The following is a 19,047-nucleotide window of genomic DNA, read 5'->3' on the forward strand; positions in this document are numbered from 1 at the left end:
TTATGGTTTTTGTTAAAATCATATTGCTTAATGTTTATAATTTCTGGTGTGGCCATCAACATCGAAAAATAAAAGCTTGATAGGACCCATTAGTTCTTAAGAACTATTTTGTTAGTGATTTTTTAAATGTAAGTTCTTCCAAGCTGTACCCAGTGTATAATTTAAACGAACTTACAAGTGTGATAAAGTTTCAGCCTAACTCGCTGTATACACAATCATTGTATTTCGTTAAAAGACGTAGGCATTTTTACAAAACTTAATGTGCATGTAATGTATAAGATCGTCTTTAACAAACTCCGTAACCATGCTACCATATTTGAGAACAGGTGATACATATTTTAAAAATAATTCTTACTAATTTTTTATTTCTGATATCTGCAGATGTGTACCTATTTACTAAATTCAAAACAAAAATACATTACATAATAGTCAGACAAAGTAGTTTGATAATCCACACGAAAAATGTTAATTTTATCATATAGAAACATACTTTTTGTAGTTATTATTTAATCCATTACATAATCCATTACCCTAGAACCTAATATAACAAAAAACTAATTTATACATGCTTTCCTTATCCAATTACACCAAAAATTCGAAATACGCAAACTGGTTAGTTACATTTATATAGCAAACAAAAATCTGTATTATGTGTGTGATCTTGTTGTTGTTAACATCTCAGACTACACATAGTCTCACAGAAAAAAAACTCAACATGGAAAACATTTTCGCCGATAAATATTCATATAAATTCGATTCGATAAGGAAAAAAATCACATTTCAACCTAACGTGTCATTATGTTTTCAAATAAGATCAGGTACTCTTCCAGGTGCAAATAGCATAGACTGTCGCGGGGATAGTATAATAAGGTGCATTTCTACTCAAAACTTAACATCTTATGACAGCCGGTTTAGTTCAATAGAAACATCTGCTTTATGTTATGATAAACAAATGTTTTCAATTTCAAACTCCTGTAAAAAGCTTCTCATATCATAGTCCCGACGAACGCATTTGCTGAATGGAACACCACATAGTCCGCAACCAAACCACGACTTCTCTAGGCGTTCGGATTCAAACGTCAATGATCAACACTTTGCTTATACTGAAATAAAATCGAACCCAATTCAGTAATAATTCATTTTGCTATTTAAAAAAAATCATTTGAAAAGTGTGAATTACATGAACACGTGGGATATTTTTTTGTCTTATTTAGAAAACAATTTGCATAATTTAGAAACAAACGATAAACAGTAAGACAAACACTGATTATGCAACTATTTTTAAACCAGAGTTCAAAATATTCAGCTGTCGGAATGCCATTAAGCAAGTAATAACATAATGTCGCAATACTTACAATACGCCTGAATCAAAAAACAAATCCAACCAGCAATATGACTGTCTGTTCAAATTTATTTCAACCTTCTTCGGGACGACGGTCTTTTGACTTTGTCGAATTATACTTAATAGGTCGTGGAAACAAATCAACATACTGTCGAACATTTATCAGAGCATGTTCAAGGGTTTGCCTCAAATTTGCTATGAGTTCGTATTCGTAGTGTCTGTTTAGTTGTGCATAGTGTTCTCCTAAAAGACCTAGTCTTATAAATTGGTCTTCCATATGCTCAACAACTGCATCGTATTCTGAAATGTCACACTTTTTATTAACTAGTATAAATAAAGGTAGCATAAACTGTTAACTAGTCATATTCGATGTGAGATTTTTATTTGTAGGAATCCCATAAAGTGAAAACTAATGAATGGGCCAACGTACTAAGTATTAACTTACAGCTTGTTCAACGAGTTTATAATATTGCTCATAAATGTTCGGTACTCAACCTTCAAATTGTCACACATACAAGGTTTGATTATAATTCTTAAAAAAAACTGAATGATCTTCTTATGAGCTCATTACGAAGTTAGACAGTCCGCGATTCATAGTTTAAGGCTACTTTGGATACCAAAACAATTTATGGGTCCATAATTATGGCGAATACGTGTATATACCTGAGAGATATCCGTAACGAGCCATTCGAATAGCATATGCCTCCATATGACGAATATTGATTGTGGCGGAATCAACAATGTAATTTATTTCAATATCTGAAACTAAAGTCGGCTGTGACTCGAAAATACTTTGCAAGTTAAGTATTGCGTTCCAAACATTTCTATAATAGGTCTTGATTGCGAAGTAGTATTCTGCTGCAAGTTGTGGACTATATTCGTAGTTCCCTTTAAATAAAAAGCATACTTGTATATAAAAATTATGATGATCGAATTGTTTCAGCCATTTGCACATTTATGTAAAGTGTTTCGTGATGTAATAACGCTTTAGAAAAAGCATAATATATAACAACGTGCGACGTTAACCCTAGTACATGACTTCTTTTGGTAATTTGCTACTTACTGATTAAGTTTAACTGTTTAACAACACATGTTAAAATAGCATGCATGATAGCGATTGAGTTTCTTGAACGATATCCATGTATATAATAATATAATAATAACCCTTATCCTATATTCAGTAGCTAATAAGACATGTTAACACATGCATCTGTGTTCTTTTTTTTCTGAGAATAAATGCAATCAATGTAATGGCTAGAACGTAGATTGGAATGCAATATTCCGGACAGTAAGTGAAGAAAAAATATGTTAATTACTAAAATGTGAGCTTCGAGATATCGGATTTTTTAATATCATTTTCTCTCCAAATACCTAAATATATCTGAATGTTTACAAATTAACTAAAATCCTTTACATTTTCCTATTCGTAAAACATGTTCGTAAAACATCCATTTCTTCAAGTGATTTTTTAATGCGGATTTTAGAAACTGACTTTTAAAAAAAGCATAGCCTTGCAAACGGGCCTAACACAGTATTTTTTCTTTAGTCTTTTTTTTTTAATTAAAAAAGGTTATAACATATTGTATTATTTATGTGTTTTTGAAGGAAATGGTATGCCTTTTTCATATAAAGCTCAATTTTCGTTGTCGGGTAAAGTCTTTCTTTTTGGTGCGAACTATTAAGTATAAAACAATTTAACCCTAGTTCGAAAAATACGTTAAAATGCAACAGACCATAATTGTAGCACCGTTTTAATATATATTCCGTACTCCAGGTACTTTAAGTTACATTTAAGACTACCGGAAGTACTTTTATGTTGTACCTAAGCCGAAAATTACATTTTATGTTGTACCTTAGCCGACAATTATACGCAAAAAAGCTCTAATACAACCGGTCACATTCCGGGGCAATTTCATGTATGTCCCCTTGGTCCGGATCGGACACTTTGTGGTATACTTTAAAATTATGTTTTATCATATCCTCATCCGTATTTAATAAGTGACATAATAATGGTTAGATATGTTTGTAAAACATGTATGACCACTGCCCGAATTGCAGTTCAGTCGTCCATTACCTAAGATCTCTTGAAATTCATTAAGAGTTATCGTCCGCAAAGACACTTCACAGCACACTTTTTAAATCCATATAACCCTAATAATTCTATAGATGTTTTGCGGAAATCAATTTCATGTCACAAACCATGTGACATTTACCTTCGACCAGTAACAAGCATTTTACTGTCCAATCAAGTAACCATTTCAATATTTTGCATGATCATCGGTCAAAGCGTTCTTAAATTATTGTTTGTAACGAATTATAAGTATTTGAGATCTTGACCTTTCCGTCATGTTGTTACTCCAAATAACATCCTTACCAATTTAGATTATCGGAGGTTAAATCATTTTCAATAATTAATGAAGAAACAAAACTCTTCATTACGCTCCTATGATATTGACCTTTGACTTCATGACCTAAACATAAATATTCTTGTTCACCCATGTAACCGTCATACAAGTTAACATGATCGTAGATCAAAGCGTATTAAAAATACAGAGCCGAATCGAATTTCTTGATAGAAGAAACCTTGACATTGACCTGTTACCTTAAAATCAGGTATAGAGAGAAAACACTTTTTATGAACTTAAAATTAAGAAAAGTCTTGATCTCACTGCTTTCATTTATAGTTTATAAAGGAAAATATTTATGTTACACACAACTAGAAACTCTAACTAATTAGTCATTATATGAGTCGCGTTCTGAGAAAACTGGGCTAAATGCATGTGCGTAAAGTGTCGTCCCAGATTAGCCTGTGCAATCCGGTTTCACCGGTAGGGGACAATAATGGTATTGAAAAAAAATTCTGCAGACAATTTTTAGACGAATACATTTTACAGATAGAATTGTTGCCAACTGACTTTGTTACTAATAGTGCTTGTGAATTGGGAATAGTTCGACCCTGTATGCAACTGTGTGATTAAACATTTGTATAACAACACTTATAATTAATGCCATACCTGTACTTTCGATATTCTTTTTTTCGTTAAGAATAATAGAATTTTCACCAAATATGTTATACGGCAAGTGAATATCTGTAATAAACAAAATAGCATTTAGTGATTTGACAAATCTAACATATATGTAACATATTGTACTTGCCTCAACAGCTACATAATGTGTGCTCATGACAATACTCAAGACATTTAACATACATCTAAATTAACTTAGGTTTTACTCTAGTTAATAATTGTGCATATAAAATATAGCTCATGTTCGAATCTGAAAGGACAATAGACATCATGTGAATAATTAAATATCAATTAATGTTTTTGCTGCATACAATAATGCAATGAAGAATCAACATCAGAAAAACTGCATCAAATGCAGTACATTTTACAATTAATAAATTTGCCATTTAGATCTTGTTAATGCCATACCTGTAGGACCGGTGCTATCTATCTCTTTGAGCATTATTGACTTTTCACCAATTCTGCTATGAGGTAAATTGACGTCTGTAAATAAAGAATCGTATTGATGTTAAGATTTTCGACATATTTCGACATATAGCAAAGTTATTGTATATACATCATACGCTGCTTAATTTATACCCAATGGCAATACATGAGACGGTTCACATCCATCCAAATAAACTTGGTCTTATTTTAGTAGATACTTTTCTGCATATATTAGACAGTTCGCATACGAATCTAAAAGGCAAAAAGTTGTCAGGACGTTAAGTGATATGTAAAAGAAAACTTAAAACATACACAGGGCAACTCTAGTAGAAGTTTTCATTTTTTGACTAAACATTTTCCAGTTGAACATCATCGATTTATTTAACGGCAGATCTGGCAAATAATCGACACACCACAATCAATCTATGATATGATATTTTATATTTAACTTTATCAATTCCAATTTTCCCATTCACTTTTGAAAGAAGTTGCATAAAACGAACTTACTTGTAAGTAGTTTGTTTCTGTTGAGTCTACACATGTTTTCTTCTATAATCTGTTTGTGTTTTTTGTTGGTCTGTAAACTTACAAAATTGCCTCCTAAAACAAAGATAATGGTGTGAATACTTCTCATGTTAATTTTGCATAATTAAATGTATCGCTTTTTGTCTTAAAATGTTTTTAAAAAGCTAAATAAATTCAATTTCAAGTTCAGATATAATACTTTGATAGATATTCAACATCAGAGAAATTGCATCCAAATGTGTAGACTTTTAAATACATATATTCACATTTAAATCAATGATTATTACCAGGATTGACTGTTGTCTTTAGACACGCTGTTATTTCTGGTAAAACATCTCTTTTTTGTATTTAGTGGAACCCCTCTAAACCGGACGACCCCGGGACCGAGAGGAAATTCCGGTTTAGAGAGGATTTCGGTTTAGATGGGAACTTGTCTAGTTTACTTTCAGAAGAACCAGTCCCATAGTTTGTTAATCTTTTCAAATTTATCTCATTGTTAAACCGACTGTTGATAGGTGAAGAGTTGCTTCTTCAAAAGGACATGTACACATACTTTGTTTCGCACAATATACCCGATCGTCGACTTTTCTACCCCTTATTTCTCTGACAGAATCTTAAGTGTAGGTTTATGCAACATCTCGGAGTCTTTGATCAGTTTTTTTTTATTTTTAATATAAGTAATCTTAATTGCCAATTTGAACATCTAAATGAATATCTAAATGCATCTGCTTCAAGAACTCTGCAAATCATCATATTATATGACACTTTATTAGCAATTGTAATAAACAATTCAAAATTAAATAGCATTAAGCTTATTAAAAATTTAGCGCGGCTTCCAACTTCACAAACACACTAAAAATAACCCTATGTTTGTTATCAGTAATTATAATCACTTCTATTGATCAATTTGTACGTCATAGGCTAAGTTTCTTTAAATTGTTTTGCGATTTTTATAGTTTGCAAAATTTTCGACCGCCTTTTAATATTAATTTCACGCGTCTTTAATCCGATATTCAGTTTTTGACTCTGGGTCTGAGGTGCGATAAACCAGTCCTGACCGTTTTAGAGAGTTACAATTACATATGGAATGATCCAATTTTGATCCAAAGAATGACCAGTATTCGGAATTGAGGGGATTCCGGTCTTAAGGAGATAAGGAGATAATTTACGCATGGTCTTAAAGAGGAAAAAATGGGACAGGACAATTTGTGCGGTTTAGAGAGGATTCCGGTATAGAGAGGATCCGATTTAGAGGGTTTCCACTATATATATATATATATATATATATATATATATATCCATATATATATATATATATATATATATATATATATATATATATATATATATATATATATATATATATATATATATATCCATATATATATATCCATAACCAGACATAGGAATTTCGGCTCAAAACACATTATACTGTCTAAGACATGGAGGAAAGACAGCAGTGAAGATGTCAGACCGAAATAAACAAGTACAATGCCCATATGCTACATGAAATCTACATATATACATAAACCATTGTTACCTTCGCAGCGTTTTATCCGTTTCAGCATTTTTCGTAACATTTTATACAATGGAAACAACTGATTCCATGATCCTCCTAAAGTCAAAAACATTATACTTAAAACGAGGTGTGCATCTCATTAATCTAACAAGACATGTACATACCAAACATCATTAACACAATTATAACATTTTACTGAACAAAAATAAGTTAAGTAAGTAAAAGCAGTACATTTTCAATCTGAAATTTCATTAAATAGATATGTTTATATATTTGGGCCGTGCCCTGTGAAAAGGGGTTTAAATGCATGTGTGTAAAGTTTCGTTCCAGATTAGATTGTGCACCCCGCACATGTAAATCAGGGAGGACACATACTGCCTTCACTGGATTTTTGCTAAGAAGAGACTTTATTGAAACGAAAATATCATACAAGCGGAAGTGTTGTCCCTCATTAGCATGTGGGACGAAACTTTACGCACATGCATTAAACCCGCTTTTCACAGAGCAAGGCACATTTATTTTGGTTTTAATTGAAAACTAAAAAGACGATGTATCAACATGAACTTTGTCCTACTGGGGTCCATATAACGAAGTCAAAGTTACTTGACTGCCCTTGACTTGGCAATAATGCAGTACTTAAACTGTCCATTATTAATTATATAAAATTTCATCAAAAGCTCATGAACACAGTTGTGATCGTCTAAATCTGCATATTTGTTTTTACAAAAAAGCTTTGTTTAAGCTTGTGTACAGTTTTTATGTTGAGCCATGTAATTTGTGTATAGTTTCACCAATTTGTAAAAGAGGGAAACGTTGTTTTTTTTATTTATTATGACTGTTCTTAGTCCTAAAAGTATTGCTCAATTTATTGTGTTCTCAAGTCGGATACCTGAATTGAGTTTTCCAATAACTTCTTGAAGACGTGATTTAAGGAAAGAAACAGCATTATTGTTGTTACCTGAAATCAAAAGAACATATATATGGTCAATCAAGATTCATGTGAAGAAACAAATACCAATTGCTCACTGGAGTTCACTTCTTTATATAATATTTAATCCATTAAAGTATTAATGTTTTATCAACTCTAAACTATCGATGTACTAACATAAAAACAAAATAATAATAATTTCATGTTATTTAAAAACTGTGAATGGTGAAACGCATTGTTCTAAATTAATACACGTTACGTTGTCTTTTTAGGGTATATTTTTCTTAAAATGTAATATTCTACCATACTATTTGCTATCACTACAAATTTCGATTCGCGTCAATCATACTTGCTAAAGTTCGCAACAAGAACAGTCGAGAGTACACAGTTTTACACATCCGTATTTTTAATAAGTCTTGTGTAAATATATAAATATTAATGAATCAGTTCCACTGTTGGAATAAAATATCGATAGCATAAACTACCACGTTGTATAACAAAATGTAGACAATTGCTTACCAGCTTCCCTGTTATTTGGTATTGTGATATTTTCATCTGAAAAATAAAACAAACCATAATTTTATTGCAGTCATGTTTGTCTTATAGAATCTGTGTTATGTTAACATACATGAAGGGTCAAGATAATAGTCGTTATTTAATGATGCGTGATAAGATATTTAACAAAATGGGATAAAGAATTTTCAATATGATTCTTACTAGCCTGACTCGTAACTGCTTTTTTTAAAGTTATATTTTGATTTTGATGTGAAAGTGTGGTCATTATCATCATAGTATATTATCAAATAAAAGTGAATCTACATATCAGTAAAACGTACCATTGATTCTCACCAATACGGTAGTAATAATGCATTACATAAATGGAATAGTTTTTGTTGACGCGTTGCCTCTTAAATCCACGCAAATGTAGCTTCCTCAGTCGTATTGATCCAAGGTGACTATCAGACAATGTCTCGAGTGCACTTATTAACTCAACATGTACATACCAAACATCATTTACACAATTATAACATTTTACTGAACAAAAGTAAGTTAAGCAAGTAAAAGCAGTACATTTTTAATCTGACATTTTATTAAATAAATATCTTTATATATTTGGGCCGTGCTCTGTGAAAAAAGGTTTAAATGCATGTGTGTAAAGTTTCGTTCCAGATTAGATTGTGCACCCCGCACATGTTAATCAGGGAGGACACATACTGCCTTCACTGGATTTTTGCTAAGAAGAGACTTTATTGAAACGAAAATATCATACAAGCGGAAGTGTTGTCCCTCATTAGCATGTGGGACGAAACTTTACGCACATGCATTAAACCCGCTTTTCACAGAGCAAGGCACATTTATTTTGGTTTTTATTGAAAACTGAAAAGACGATGTATCAACATGAACTTTGTCCTACTGGGGTCCATATAACGAAGTCAAAGTTACTTGACTGCCCTTGAGTTGGCAATAATGCAGTACTTAAACTGTCCATTATTAATTATATAAAATTTCATCAATAGCTCATGAACACAGTTGTGATCGTCTAAATCTGCATATTTGTTTTTACAAAAAAAGCTTTGTTTAAGCTTGTGTACAGTTTTTATGTTGAGCCATGTAATTTGTGTATAGTTTCACCAATTTTTAATAGAGGGAAACGTTGTTTTGTTTATTAATTATGACTGTTCTTAGTCCTAAAAGTATTGCTCAATTTATTGTGTTCTCAAGTCGGATACCTGAATTGAGTTTTCCAATAACTTCTTGAAGACGTGATTTAAGGAAAGAAACAGCATTATTGTTGTTACCTGAAATCAAAAGAACATATATATGGTCAATCAAGATTCATGTGAAGAAACAAATGCCAATTGCTCACTGGCGTTCACTTCTTTATATAATATTTAATCCATTAAAGTATTAATGTTTTATCAACTCTAAACTATCGATGTACTAACATAAAAACAAAATAAAAAAATAATTTCATGTTATTTAAAAACTGTGAATGGTGAAACGCATTGTTCTAAATTAATACACGTTACGTTGTCTTTTTAGGGTATATTTTTCTTAAAATGTAATATTCTACCATACTATTTGCTATCACTACAAATTTCGATTCGCGTCAATCATACTTGCTAAAGTTCGCAACAAGAACAGTCGAGAGTACACAGTTTTACACATCCGTATTTTCAATAAGTCTTGTGTAAATATATAAATATTAATGAATCAGTTCCACTGTTGGAATAAAATATCGATAGCATAAACCACCACGTTGTATAACAAAATGTAGACAATTGCTTACCAGCTTCCCTGTTATTTGGTATTGTGATATTTTCATCTGAAAAATAAAACAAACCATAATTGTATTGCAGTCATGTTTGTCTAATAGAATCTGTGTTATATTAACAGACATGAAGGGTCAAGATAATAGTCGTTATTTAATGATGCGTGATAAGATATTTAACAAAATGGGATAAAGAATTTTCAATATGATTCTCACTAGCCTGACTCGTAACTGCTTTTTTTAAAGTTATGATTTGATTTTAATGTGAAAGTGTGGTCATTATCATCATAGTATATTATCAAATAAAAGTGAATCTACATATCAGTAAAACGTACCATTGATTCTAACGAATACTAATTATATATTACATGAATGGAATAGTTTTTGTTGACGCGTTGCCTCTTAAACCCACGCAAATGTAGCTTCCTCAGTCGTATTGATCCAAGGTGACTATCAGACAATGTCTCGAGTGCACTTATTAACTCGCCCAGCCACGCCCTTTATCTTGATTAGAACAATATTCCTCATCGACAATTTTTAGGATCATATTTCAATTTATCCGTCTTGTTTGTGCTGTAAACATGTGCCTAAGCATATATCCCACTTTAATAATTAACTCATGTTTTGTTATCTCTGATCAAGGCGACTCAAACGGGTTACGGTCCGAGTCTTTTTTCTTATTGAAAGAGCCAGTTGCATCCTCTGCAAATTAAGAAACCCAAGGCGCACTTATTGCCATCATGGTGTCGGATGATGATTTCTTAACCTAATTACTATGCATCAAGGAGAAAAAGTACGGATATGAGACGTTTTAAAAGTAACTAAAAGGAAAAACATATTTGAATGCATTGAATAAAAAGAAAATGTATCTGCTTTCGGAGTCATACTGTCAATTATTTTCACAGAAAAGTGAGACATTGTTCACATTTGCACTCGAGTGAGCGCTCGTAAAAATAGTAATATCCGGGTATTAGCCCGACAGCAACGTATAACTGTTGAATCTTTAACACACACGCATACAAGAACGCACGCACGCGCGATTTCGCCTCGCTAAGTTTCCATTAGTTTAAGAAAAAATAAACCAATTCAACAGCTAATCGAATATATAACAGTCATTGGGATTCGTATGTTTCTAATATATTTTACATGCATAGGTATATGCAACGCAAAAGCAAACATATACGCATATTACACTTACTTATTAGTCTACATGTGATATGCTTAAATGCAAGTGTTTTTATATTACTTACAACCAGAAAAAACCTTACCTAAATCAGACAGGGAAGGCGATGTTCGCCGTAGGACCTCGATGCTTTCATCGGACACGCTTCTCGAATCATCGTTAGATTCTCCAGAATACTCACTACGTGCCATTACCTCAGTTTATTGTATTTTTCTGAAATAAAGGTCTTTATTAATGCTACGATTTATAATGCGGATATGTGTATGCATGTCATTAAGTATGTGTGTGTGCTTGAACGCATTTAAAAAATTCTCCTTTCAAATCTTGAAAATCCTGCAACACGATCATTATTGAAAAGGTTTACGGGTTGTATTAACGGTAGATCTACTAAAGAGAACTTAGAAAAATTAAATAATGAAAAAAGCATTAAAAGCCTTGACTTTATGTCAATAAAATAACTTTATTAAAAAGCCAACATAAATCAATTGTCACGCATGACCGCACACGTTTTAGAGAATATTACTAAATATTGTATTAGTATGTTGTGTGCATGAAGTTACAGACATGAGCAATGTCGATAACTTTTGTGTTCTGTACAAATATGTTTTGAAGTGTACGGCGATTTGAATGCGCCCAACTTCAGCTGATACCGTGTACCCAACAATAGTTTGTGCTCTGGTTTTTGTAAAATAAAAGATTGCTTTAATTGTTGTTTTATAGGAGAGAAAGGGTCTGCATTTATATGAACACATGCCATGTTTTCTGTGTGTTTGTATTTGTAACCAAGCTGTAGACGTTCCAGGTTTCGTGGCAATATGAGAAATATTCAAATTTTGTGCTAAGCGAAACGTTCCCTCGATACTATTCTTATATGCGCATATATTTATTTCAATTAAAGCACATTGCGTATGAAGAATGGGATATAATTAATGGCATGATACCATAATTTTCTATTATCTGAGGTTTAACATTATGAACATTTGAAAACTGACCTAAAATGAAACGAAATTAAATGTAAATGTCAAATATTCTTCCTTGTTCAATAGCATATGCTTACCATAAGACGAGTTTTTTCAATGAATATTTTAAAACAGGCTTACGAGAATATGTATTAACTGATCTTAATTCTTGGCCATTAAAAAAAAACAGTCGATACACTACTTTATATCATAGTCTCGGGAATGTCTGCCTCTCCACAGTCTATTCCGCTTACTTTATTCAATCCAAATTACAGTGTATCAAAACTGTTCAGACGCAAGCTTACCGGACTTTATTTAGTAGTTTTATTCAGAAATAAGCCTTGAAGAACGACTGCTTCGCGTACCTGCTTTAATTCAGCAAAACGATGTATGACTGCATTGCCTCACAGATGAGTAATAAGTCCTGTCTATAAAAAGAGGATGAAGTGTAACTTATCTGTAATATAAACATTTAATACACCATCTGTTCAATATCCTTAATTGTAGGCCTATTATTGGCATGCGGAAGATAATACTAGACGTAACTGGTCTCAAACATTATTATGTAGCTTGAAGAAAAAATATGGGACACATTTTAAATGTGTGAAATCTTCCATCAAATCAAAGAACACAAAGTATTTTAATGCAACAAAAACGTAATCGCATGGTATTAATTTACTTACTTTCGGTATCGCCAGCAGTCTTTTTACCCTTTCAGCGTTTTTATTTATCTAACAGTTATCTTTGGTAAACTTTGCATGTGTATATTGTAAAACGTTAATAAATGTAGCTGAAATGCGGATGCCCAGTGAACAGCAATACGCAGAGATATAATACAATGTAAAGAAGGTTTAAATTATGACTTTAAACGTAACTCTCATCCATTCTTGATGAAGAACATAATTCGACTAAAGACTTCTCATTTTTCCTTGTTCACTCTCCATATATATATAAGATCGCTGACTGACTTCCCGATCGTTCTTGTGGCCCATGTTTTATAGTGTTTTGGCTACATCCATCATATCACAAAATCAAACCTTCATAATGAAAGCAAACATTCAACAAGTTTATTAGGATCCATTCTACTTTTCGATTTAACTATTGTATAAGAAAAAAATACTTGCCACTTTCTGTCCAGACAAAGCAATAACGGCTTCACGTAATCGTGTTCATTTTCTTTGAATTTGGTGTACCTAGACGAAAATCCAACAATTCTAAATTAAGTTTTATTCAATACCGGCAACCATTGTTTTGAGAGAAAAAACAGCTCTGCACAACTTTACCAGATAATTATCGACATAACGCACGCTGCACATTGAGTCAATTGCTCATTTATTATTTAACTGTGAACTGATCTATTTATAGAATTTACATGTACTTGAAAGTGTTTCATGTGAATCTATGCTTGCAAACAAAACTAGTAATTACTTTACAATAGAAAGCAAGAAGTAGGATGACAAAATTCTCATATGGATCATTTACTCGTAAATATAGTAATGGATACGAAATGGTTTTTGAAATCATTAAAAATTAATGGTTATGTTAAGACAAGACAGGTCTATCTGGTCCCCCGCTTTATGTCAGCTCATCCATGAACAGGGACAACTGTTACGCATCTATTGAATAAGAGGTAAACAGGTAGATTGATCATCATCGTCTGGTGGTAAACGAAAGTCAAATTTAATTGAATATTAAAGTTATTAGCCGAGCAGGAGATCGGTTAGTTGTGTAATCACGTTGCTTTAACTGTCTTTTAACGAATCCAGTTGCATTTTGTCGGCAACTGCAAGGGAACCTGTGTGTTTTCGATGGAAAAGGTCACGTCCAGTGTTCCACAATCTTTCAGCAATAGGCATATAGTGCGTTTCATACCTTGTGTATATATAATACCTATACGAGGGTTATTTTTTCAAACTATGAATTTTTGTCAATATTCGTTGTTGAAAAGTCAAACCATACACAATAGGTGTACATTTAACAATCTGGAACCCCTGGGGTAAACTCGGGGGGGGGTAGGGTTCCGGGGGGGGGGCAAATTTATGATACTACTGCCTGTGGGTAAACCCAGGAATGCAAATTGTGCATGCGTAGTGAAATGTATATATTTTATATATAAAATGATCAATCTACTTGCGTTATTTATAGTGTGTATATCGTTATGTCACTTATTTTCGCGATGAATTTTTGATTTCACTTCGCGTTATTTTATTACCGAATATACTGAAAATATTAGGGCTGCACCGAATATCCGAAATATCCGAGATTCGCGGATCCAAACGAGGATTCGCGGATCTAACCGTGATTGGTAAAATCGGTTTCGAATCCGGATTTTATTTGAGTTTACCCTTTAGTTTGCGTTAATTGTTTCTTTCGCCCTAATACGTTTTGTTAAATTGTTTCTTTCTGTTTGAAAGGCTGACTGGTATGTAGTTTGTCACAATTATCGCTACTTTGTCGACAAACAACATGGTACTACAAAGTCTTCTTTCGTTTTTGATGGTGCAAAATGGCGCAGAAGAAAACCCGCGATGCACCTAAACAATTAAAATCCTCGGTGTGAAAGCATTTCGGGTTTTATCAGCATACTAATTCTGGCTTATAAGTGGTCGTTACGAAGTATTTTATTGATACTTATTGCAGATTGCGTGTGATGCGTTTTTTGCTTGTTAAAATACAGCGTTTTTCATATAATATCTGACTGACATAAATGTGTTTAATATTAGACATTATTATTAATGTTTGTCGTTAAAATGCTTACACTATTTCGTGTATGTGCGATTTTGAGAATTTTGCGGAATCTTGATCCGGGTATAATTATTTTTTCGAACAACGTCAGTCAATTTTGTCATCTACTTAGTATTTGTTTTTGTTTTTGATGTCGTTATTTCTGCTTCCACTACTGCTGTTGCGGTTGCAGCTGCATCTACCAATGCTGCTAAAGTAGTATAAATATTAGTAGCTGTAAAGTTTATAATAATAATAAAAGTTAATTACTGTTTTCATAAGACATATATACGTTCTTGTGTTTCAAAACATAATTTTGGTTATAATAATATAAATTATAATTTATTTTTCCTATTTTTACTTTCAAATTAGGATTCGAACCGATATTCGATATCCGAGCCTTTGGATTCGAATTCGGATCCGATTGAAATTCTGGATTCGGTGCAGCACTAGAAAATATGACATTTTTTCAAGCAATGTAATATACCAGTCGTGATATTTTAATCAATATAAACTAATTATTGTAAAAAATAATGAATTTTAAACTTATCTTTTTCCGTCAATCGCGGTTGACAGTCCCTTTAAGTATACTTTCGATTTTGTATCGATATTGGTCAATTGTCAAAGTACATACATTAAATAAACACACTGCTTTAGTCTTTCAAAACCAAAATGAACTCTGTCATAGTACATGGTCCTTTTTATGGTTAGTTTTATGCCAACAGACTAATAAAAACCAAATCAGTAGGCATAGCTCATAATTAAAGACACAGACAAACAAAAAATCTCACAATAATAACAATTGATATTTAGCTTACCTGAGCATTAAGTCATAAAGGTGTGGTTAAGTTACCGCCCAAATTCCGGTGACCGTCATCGAACGGTTTGCGGTGCCTTGTGTTCTTCGTGAACATTTAGCTTGTTACCACTATAAAAGGACACAATTTAGATCGAGTCTTAATGAATATTGGTAAGATGTTTTATCTTTCCAAAATTATGCCAGATTTCGAATATGGATCATGTGTATTCAAACAAGAGGTCAACAGGTCAAACTTAGGGGTCGGGTTAGGGTTAGGGTAAAGGCTAAACCTTACCCAAACCCGACCCCTTACCCTAATCCTAACCCTTACCCTAACCCTCTAACCCTCCCCCCCCCCCATGCGAATTACAATATTTGGCCTCGCTCGTTGTCGTTGTCCGCTTCCCAAACTTAAGAGGCTGCATGAATTACTAAAGTTTAAGGATACTTGGTCACACTTTTTTATTATGACTATATCTAGTTTTAGCTAGAATGGGGAAATGTGCATTTTAAATCTAGGTAATCAAATCTTGTTCATACTCCATGGGTAAGGATTTTTACATTGACAAGCTTTACATATAGATTGAAATGGGTCACGTCAGTATAAACTAGGTTACTACAATGAATCATAGAAAAATCTTGCTAACACTATTGAGACCCATTTATATATATGATATATAAATACAAATATGAAGACCCTATTCGAATCTAAGTCTTGTGGGGTCAAACACTAGATTACCAGGTCATGTCGTCAACGATTTATGTTCATGGCCCTCTTTTAGTATGACATAATACCGTCATCATAATCATATAATCATATATAGATGATATATTTACGTCTTTATACGTTAAACATTTGGCTTCAAGCAAAATATTCACTTGCAAATTAAATAACACAATATACACAATAGAAACGTTAACACTCAGTTGATACATTAATGGACCCATAGATATGTTAGTGTATCAGATCCAGGCACCTGCAATATAAACAGAATGACATTTCAGCTTTTCGTTGACATTGCCACGAGGCGGAACTTGACATCGGCCAACATACTTCAGTTTGTTTGTAAAACATTTATGATTTGTATATGATATAATATGTAAATATGATGTCACGAGAAGAGATGAACTATATGAAAATAAAGTAAATACATACTTAAATACTAGTTATAGACTAGTTGTTTTTCTTTGTTTTATGTTAAAAATATAAGCTTTTTAATTATACGCGTTCATACAGCTGTATATCTTTTCTTTTTAAATGATCAATATTTGTATTACTTTTACTTCAAAGCAAATAAAGACACAGACAGAAGAAATTTGAACCAAGTACATGAGGAAGGACGATACATCAACAAGCGCGTCGGCTTTTCACATTCGGAAGGTGTGTTAATGGACTTATCGATTGAGTAATTAATAAGTCTTTAATATTATGTTTTTAAAAAGCTTGCTTATTTTCCGGTGATTTATCAGGTCGAAACGTACAAGTAGTGGTTAAGTGTAATTGAACATTTTGTCGACTATTGTGTTTCCTACTAACATTAATTTGTTTTATATCTCTTTAGAAAATAACATCAAAACCCAAGAAAAATAATGTTATTCTGATTATAAATGCGAGTTTTATATTATTCCGTTTAAGTATATTATTTTAATCATCCCTTAAAATGATTATTAAGTATTTATAATGTATTGTGTATTACTTTCAATGAAACAGAATATGCTGAAGCCATTTGGGACGGTGACCTTGATTCCAACGTAGAGGCAGAAGCCTTGCCATCGTTGGGAAATAGCTCAATAGCCAACAGAAAAGATGAGGCATTTGAAAAATACAGTTTAATGGCTTTTGTAACAGAACAGGTCTGTGATGTGTGTACTTCCATAGCCAACAGTACAGATGAAGCTTTTGCCAAAGTCAGAGACGAGGGAATACAATAGATTGAGAAGAAGAGATAAAACAAACAGCAGAGCTTTGCAAGCGAGGCCTGAAAAAGACTGAATGTACTCTCCATCAAGAAAACGATAAACTACAGAGTATTTGATCGTATTCGGCTTGGTTGTACGTTTATTTATTTATTGCTTTATATAATAGAACGTTACCAAAACATTTTTAGTTAGATAAATAAAATATCTTTGGAAAGACATTTGAATACCTTCAAATGTATTATATGTAAAACACGACAAGTTCTATATTCGTTCTCAAAACATTATTCGCCAAACTACTAGTGACTTCATTAATCCCGATGTTCGTCAAGTTGACAAAATATGACCTCTTACATCATTAAAGTAATAATAAAGATTTAATTAATTCGTATCAACTCGTTTTTAAAAACTGGTTGGTTTTCCCCGTCGTGACTGAACTCGTTTATGGGATTTAATTCACGTGCTTGTTTCTTGTAGTTTTGATGGAGATTTTGATGTTCCACTCGGACATTGATTGCCTGGTAGCACATCAGATTTGGGAGAAGATAAAGGCTGATTTGAAGTCAGATCTTAACGTAACCATAGAAATGTATGAGAACTATGCGATTGAAAGATCACTCATCGGTAGTATTGATAATATATATATAATCAGTTTAGATCGGGGTTTTTTTATTACGCCTGAATATGTTCATCATGGTTTGCAAAATTTCCAGGGTACAATTCTACTGACAAACCTACTTGAAGAGAATGGGAACAAGGACGGTCGTTTTGTACCTTTATTTTATAACGTTGAAAGGAAAGACATCTGTCGAACATGGATGACTTCAATTGGACCTGTTTATAATAGTGATGCAAATTTTACAAACAAGATCGCTGATCGTGTCAGTAAATTAAGGTCAAAATATTGAACACATTCAAAACTTATTTGAAAGAAATGTTATTAGTGTAAATTTATATATATATATATATATATATATATATATATATATATATATATATATATATATATATATATATATATATATATATATATATATATATATATATATATATATAATACAAATAGACGCATATAAAATTAATGCCTACAATACAAAACAAACCTTATTTGTCGAGACTTTACAAAATATGTACATTGTCAACGTGAAAATTGTCGGCATATAGTTTGCTTTGACAAGTGCAACACAGGAGTAATTGAAATGTGTTGTTTACTGCGACATTGGTGCTTAACATTTTACAAGTCTGTATGGAGCTCTACATTAAGTTTTTTCTTCGGCGCAAGCACTGAATGATTTTAATTTTATTATTTTTCTCAACATGCAACTTAAAATTATTTTATTTTAAATGTCGCAATTAAACTTGTGTTTAATAATGTATGCTGTTCTATACTATCTCTTACTAGTAATAAACATCTATACAAATTATCA

At 32.3% G+C, this 19,047-nt stretch overlaps 1 protein-coding gene across 7 annotated transcripts; it reads right to left on the reverse strand.

The window, feature by feature from the left end:
- Window positions 1–206: 206 nt before the first annotated feature.
- Window positions 207–13,541, reverse strand: LOC127860650 (uncharacterized). Of its 7 annotated transcripts, none has more exons than XM_052398876.1 (14): window positions 13,305–13,541; window positions 12,546–12,608; window positions 11,307–11,434; window positions 10,057–10,092; window positions 9,497–9,565; window positions 8,286–8,321; window positions 7,728–7,796; window positions 6,860–6,934; window positions 5,302–5,394; window positions 4,777–4,851; window positions 4,357–4,431; window positions 2,006–2,230; window positions 1,356–1,642; window positions 207–1,103 (listed from the first exon to the last, which is right to left on the reverse strand). In XM_052398876.1, the coding sequence occupies exons 3-13, from the start codon at window positions 11,410–11,412 to the stop codon at window positions 1,416–1,418; spliced, it is 1,086 nt and encodes a 361-aa protein (XP_052254836.1). In that variant the 5' UTR covers window positions 11,413–11,434; window positions 12,546–12,608; window positions 13,305–13,541; the 3' UTR covers window positions 207–1,103; window positions 1,356–1,415. The 7 variants fall into 7 exon arrangements, with proteins under 7 accessions (XP_052254836.1, XP_052254837.1, XP_052254838.1 ...); XM_052398877.1 differs by having other exon boundaries at window positions 12,546–12,604; window positions 13,301–13,541; XM_052398878.1 differs by having other exon boundaries at window positions 12,486–12,604; window positions 13,301–13,541.
- Between the last annotated feature and the right edge of the window lie 5,506 nt (window positions 13,542–19,047).

The sequence above is a fragment of the Dreissena polymorpha genome, chromosome 15, assembly GCF_020536995.1.
Source record: "Dreissena polymorpha isolate Duluth1 chromosome 15, UMN_Dpol_1.0, whole genome shotgun sequence".
Classification (NCBI taxonomy): Eukaryota; Metazoa; Mollusca; class Bivalvia; order Myida; family Dreissenidae; genus Dreissena; species Dreissena polymorpha.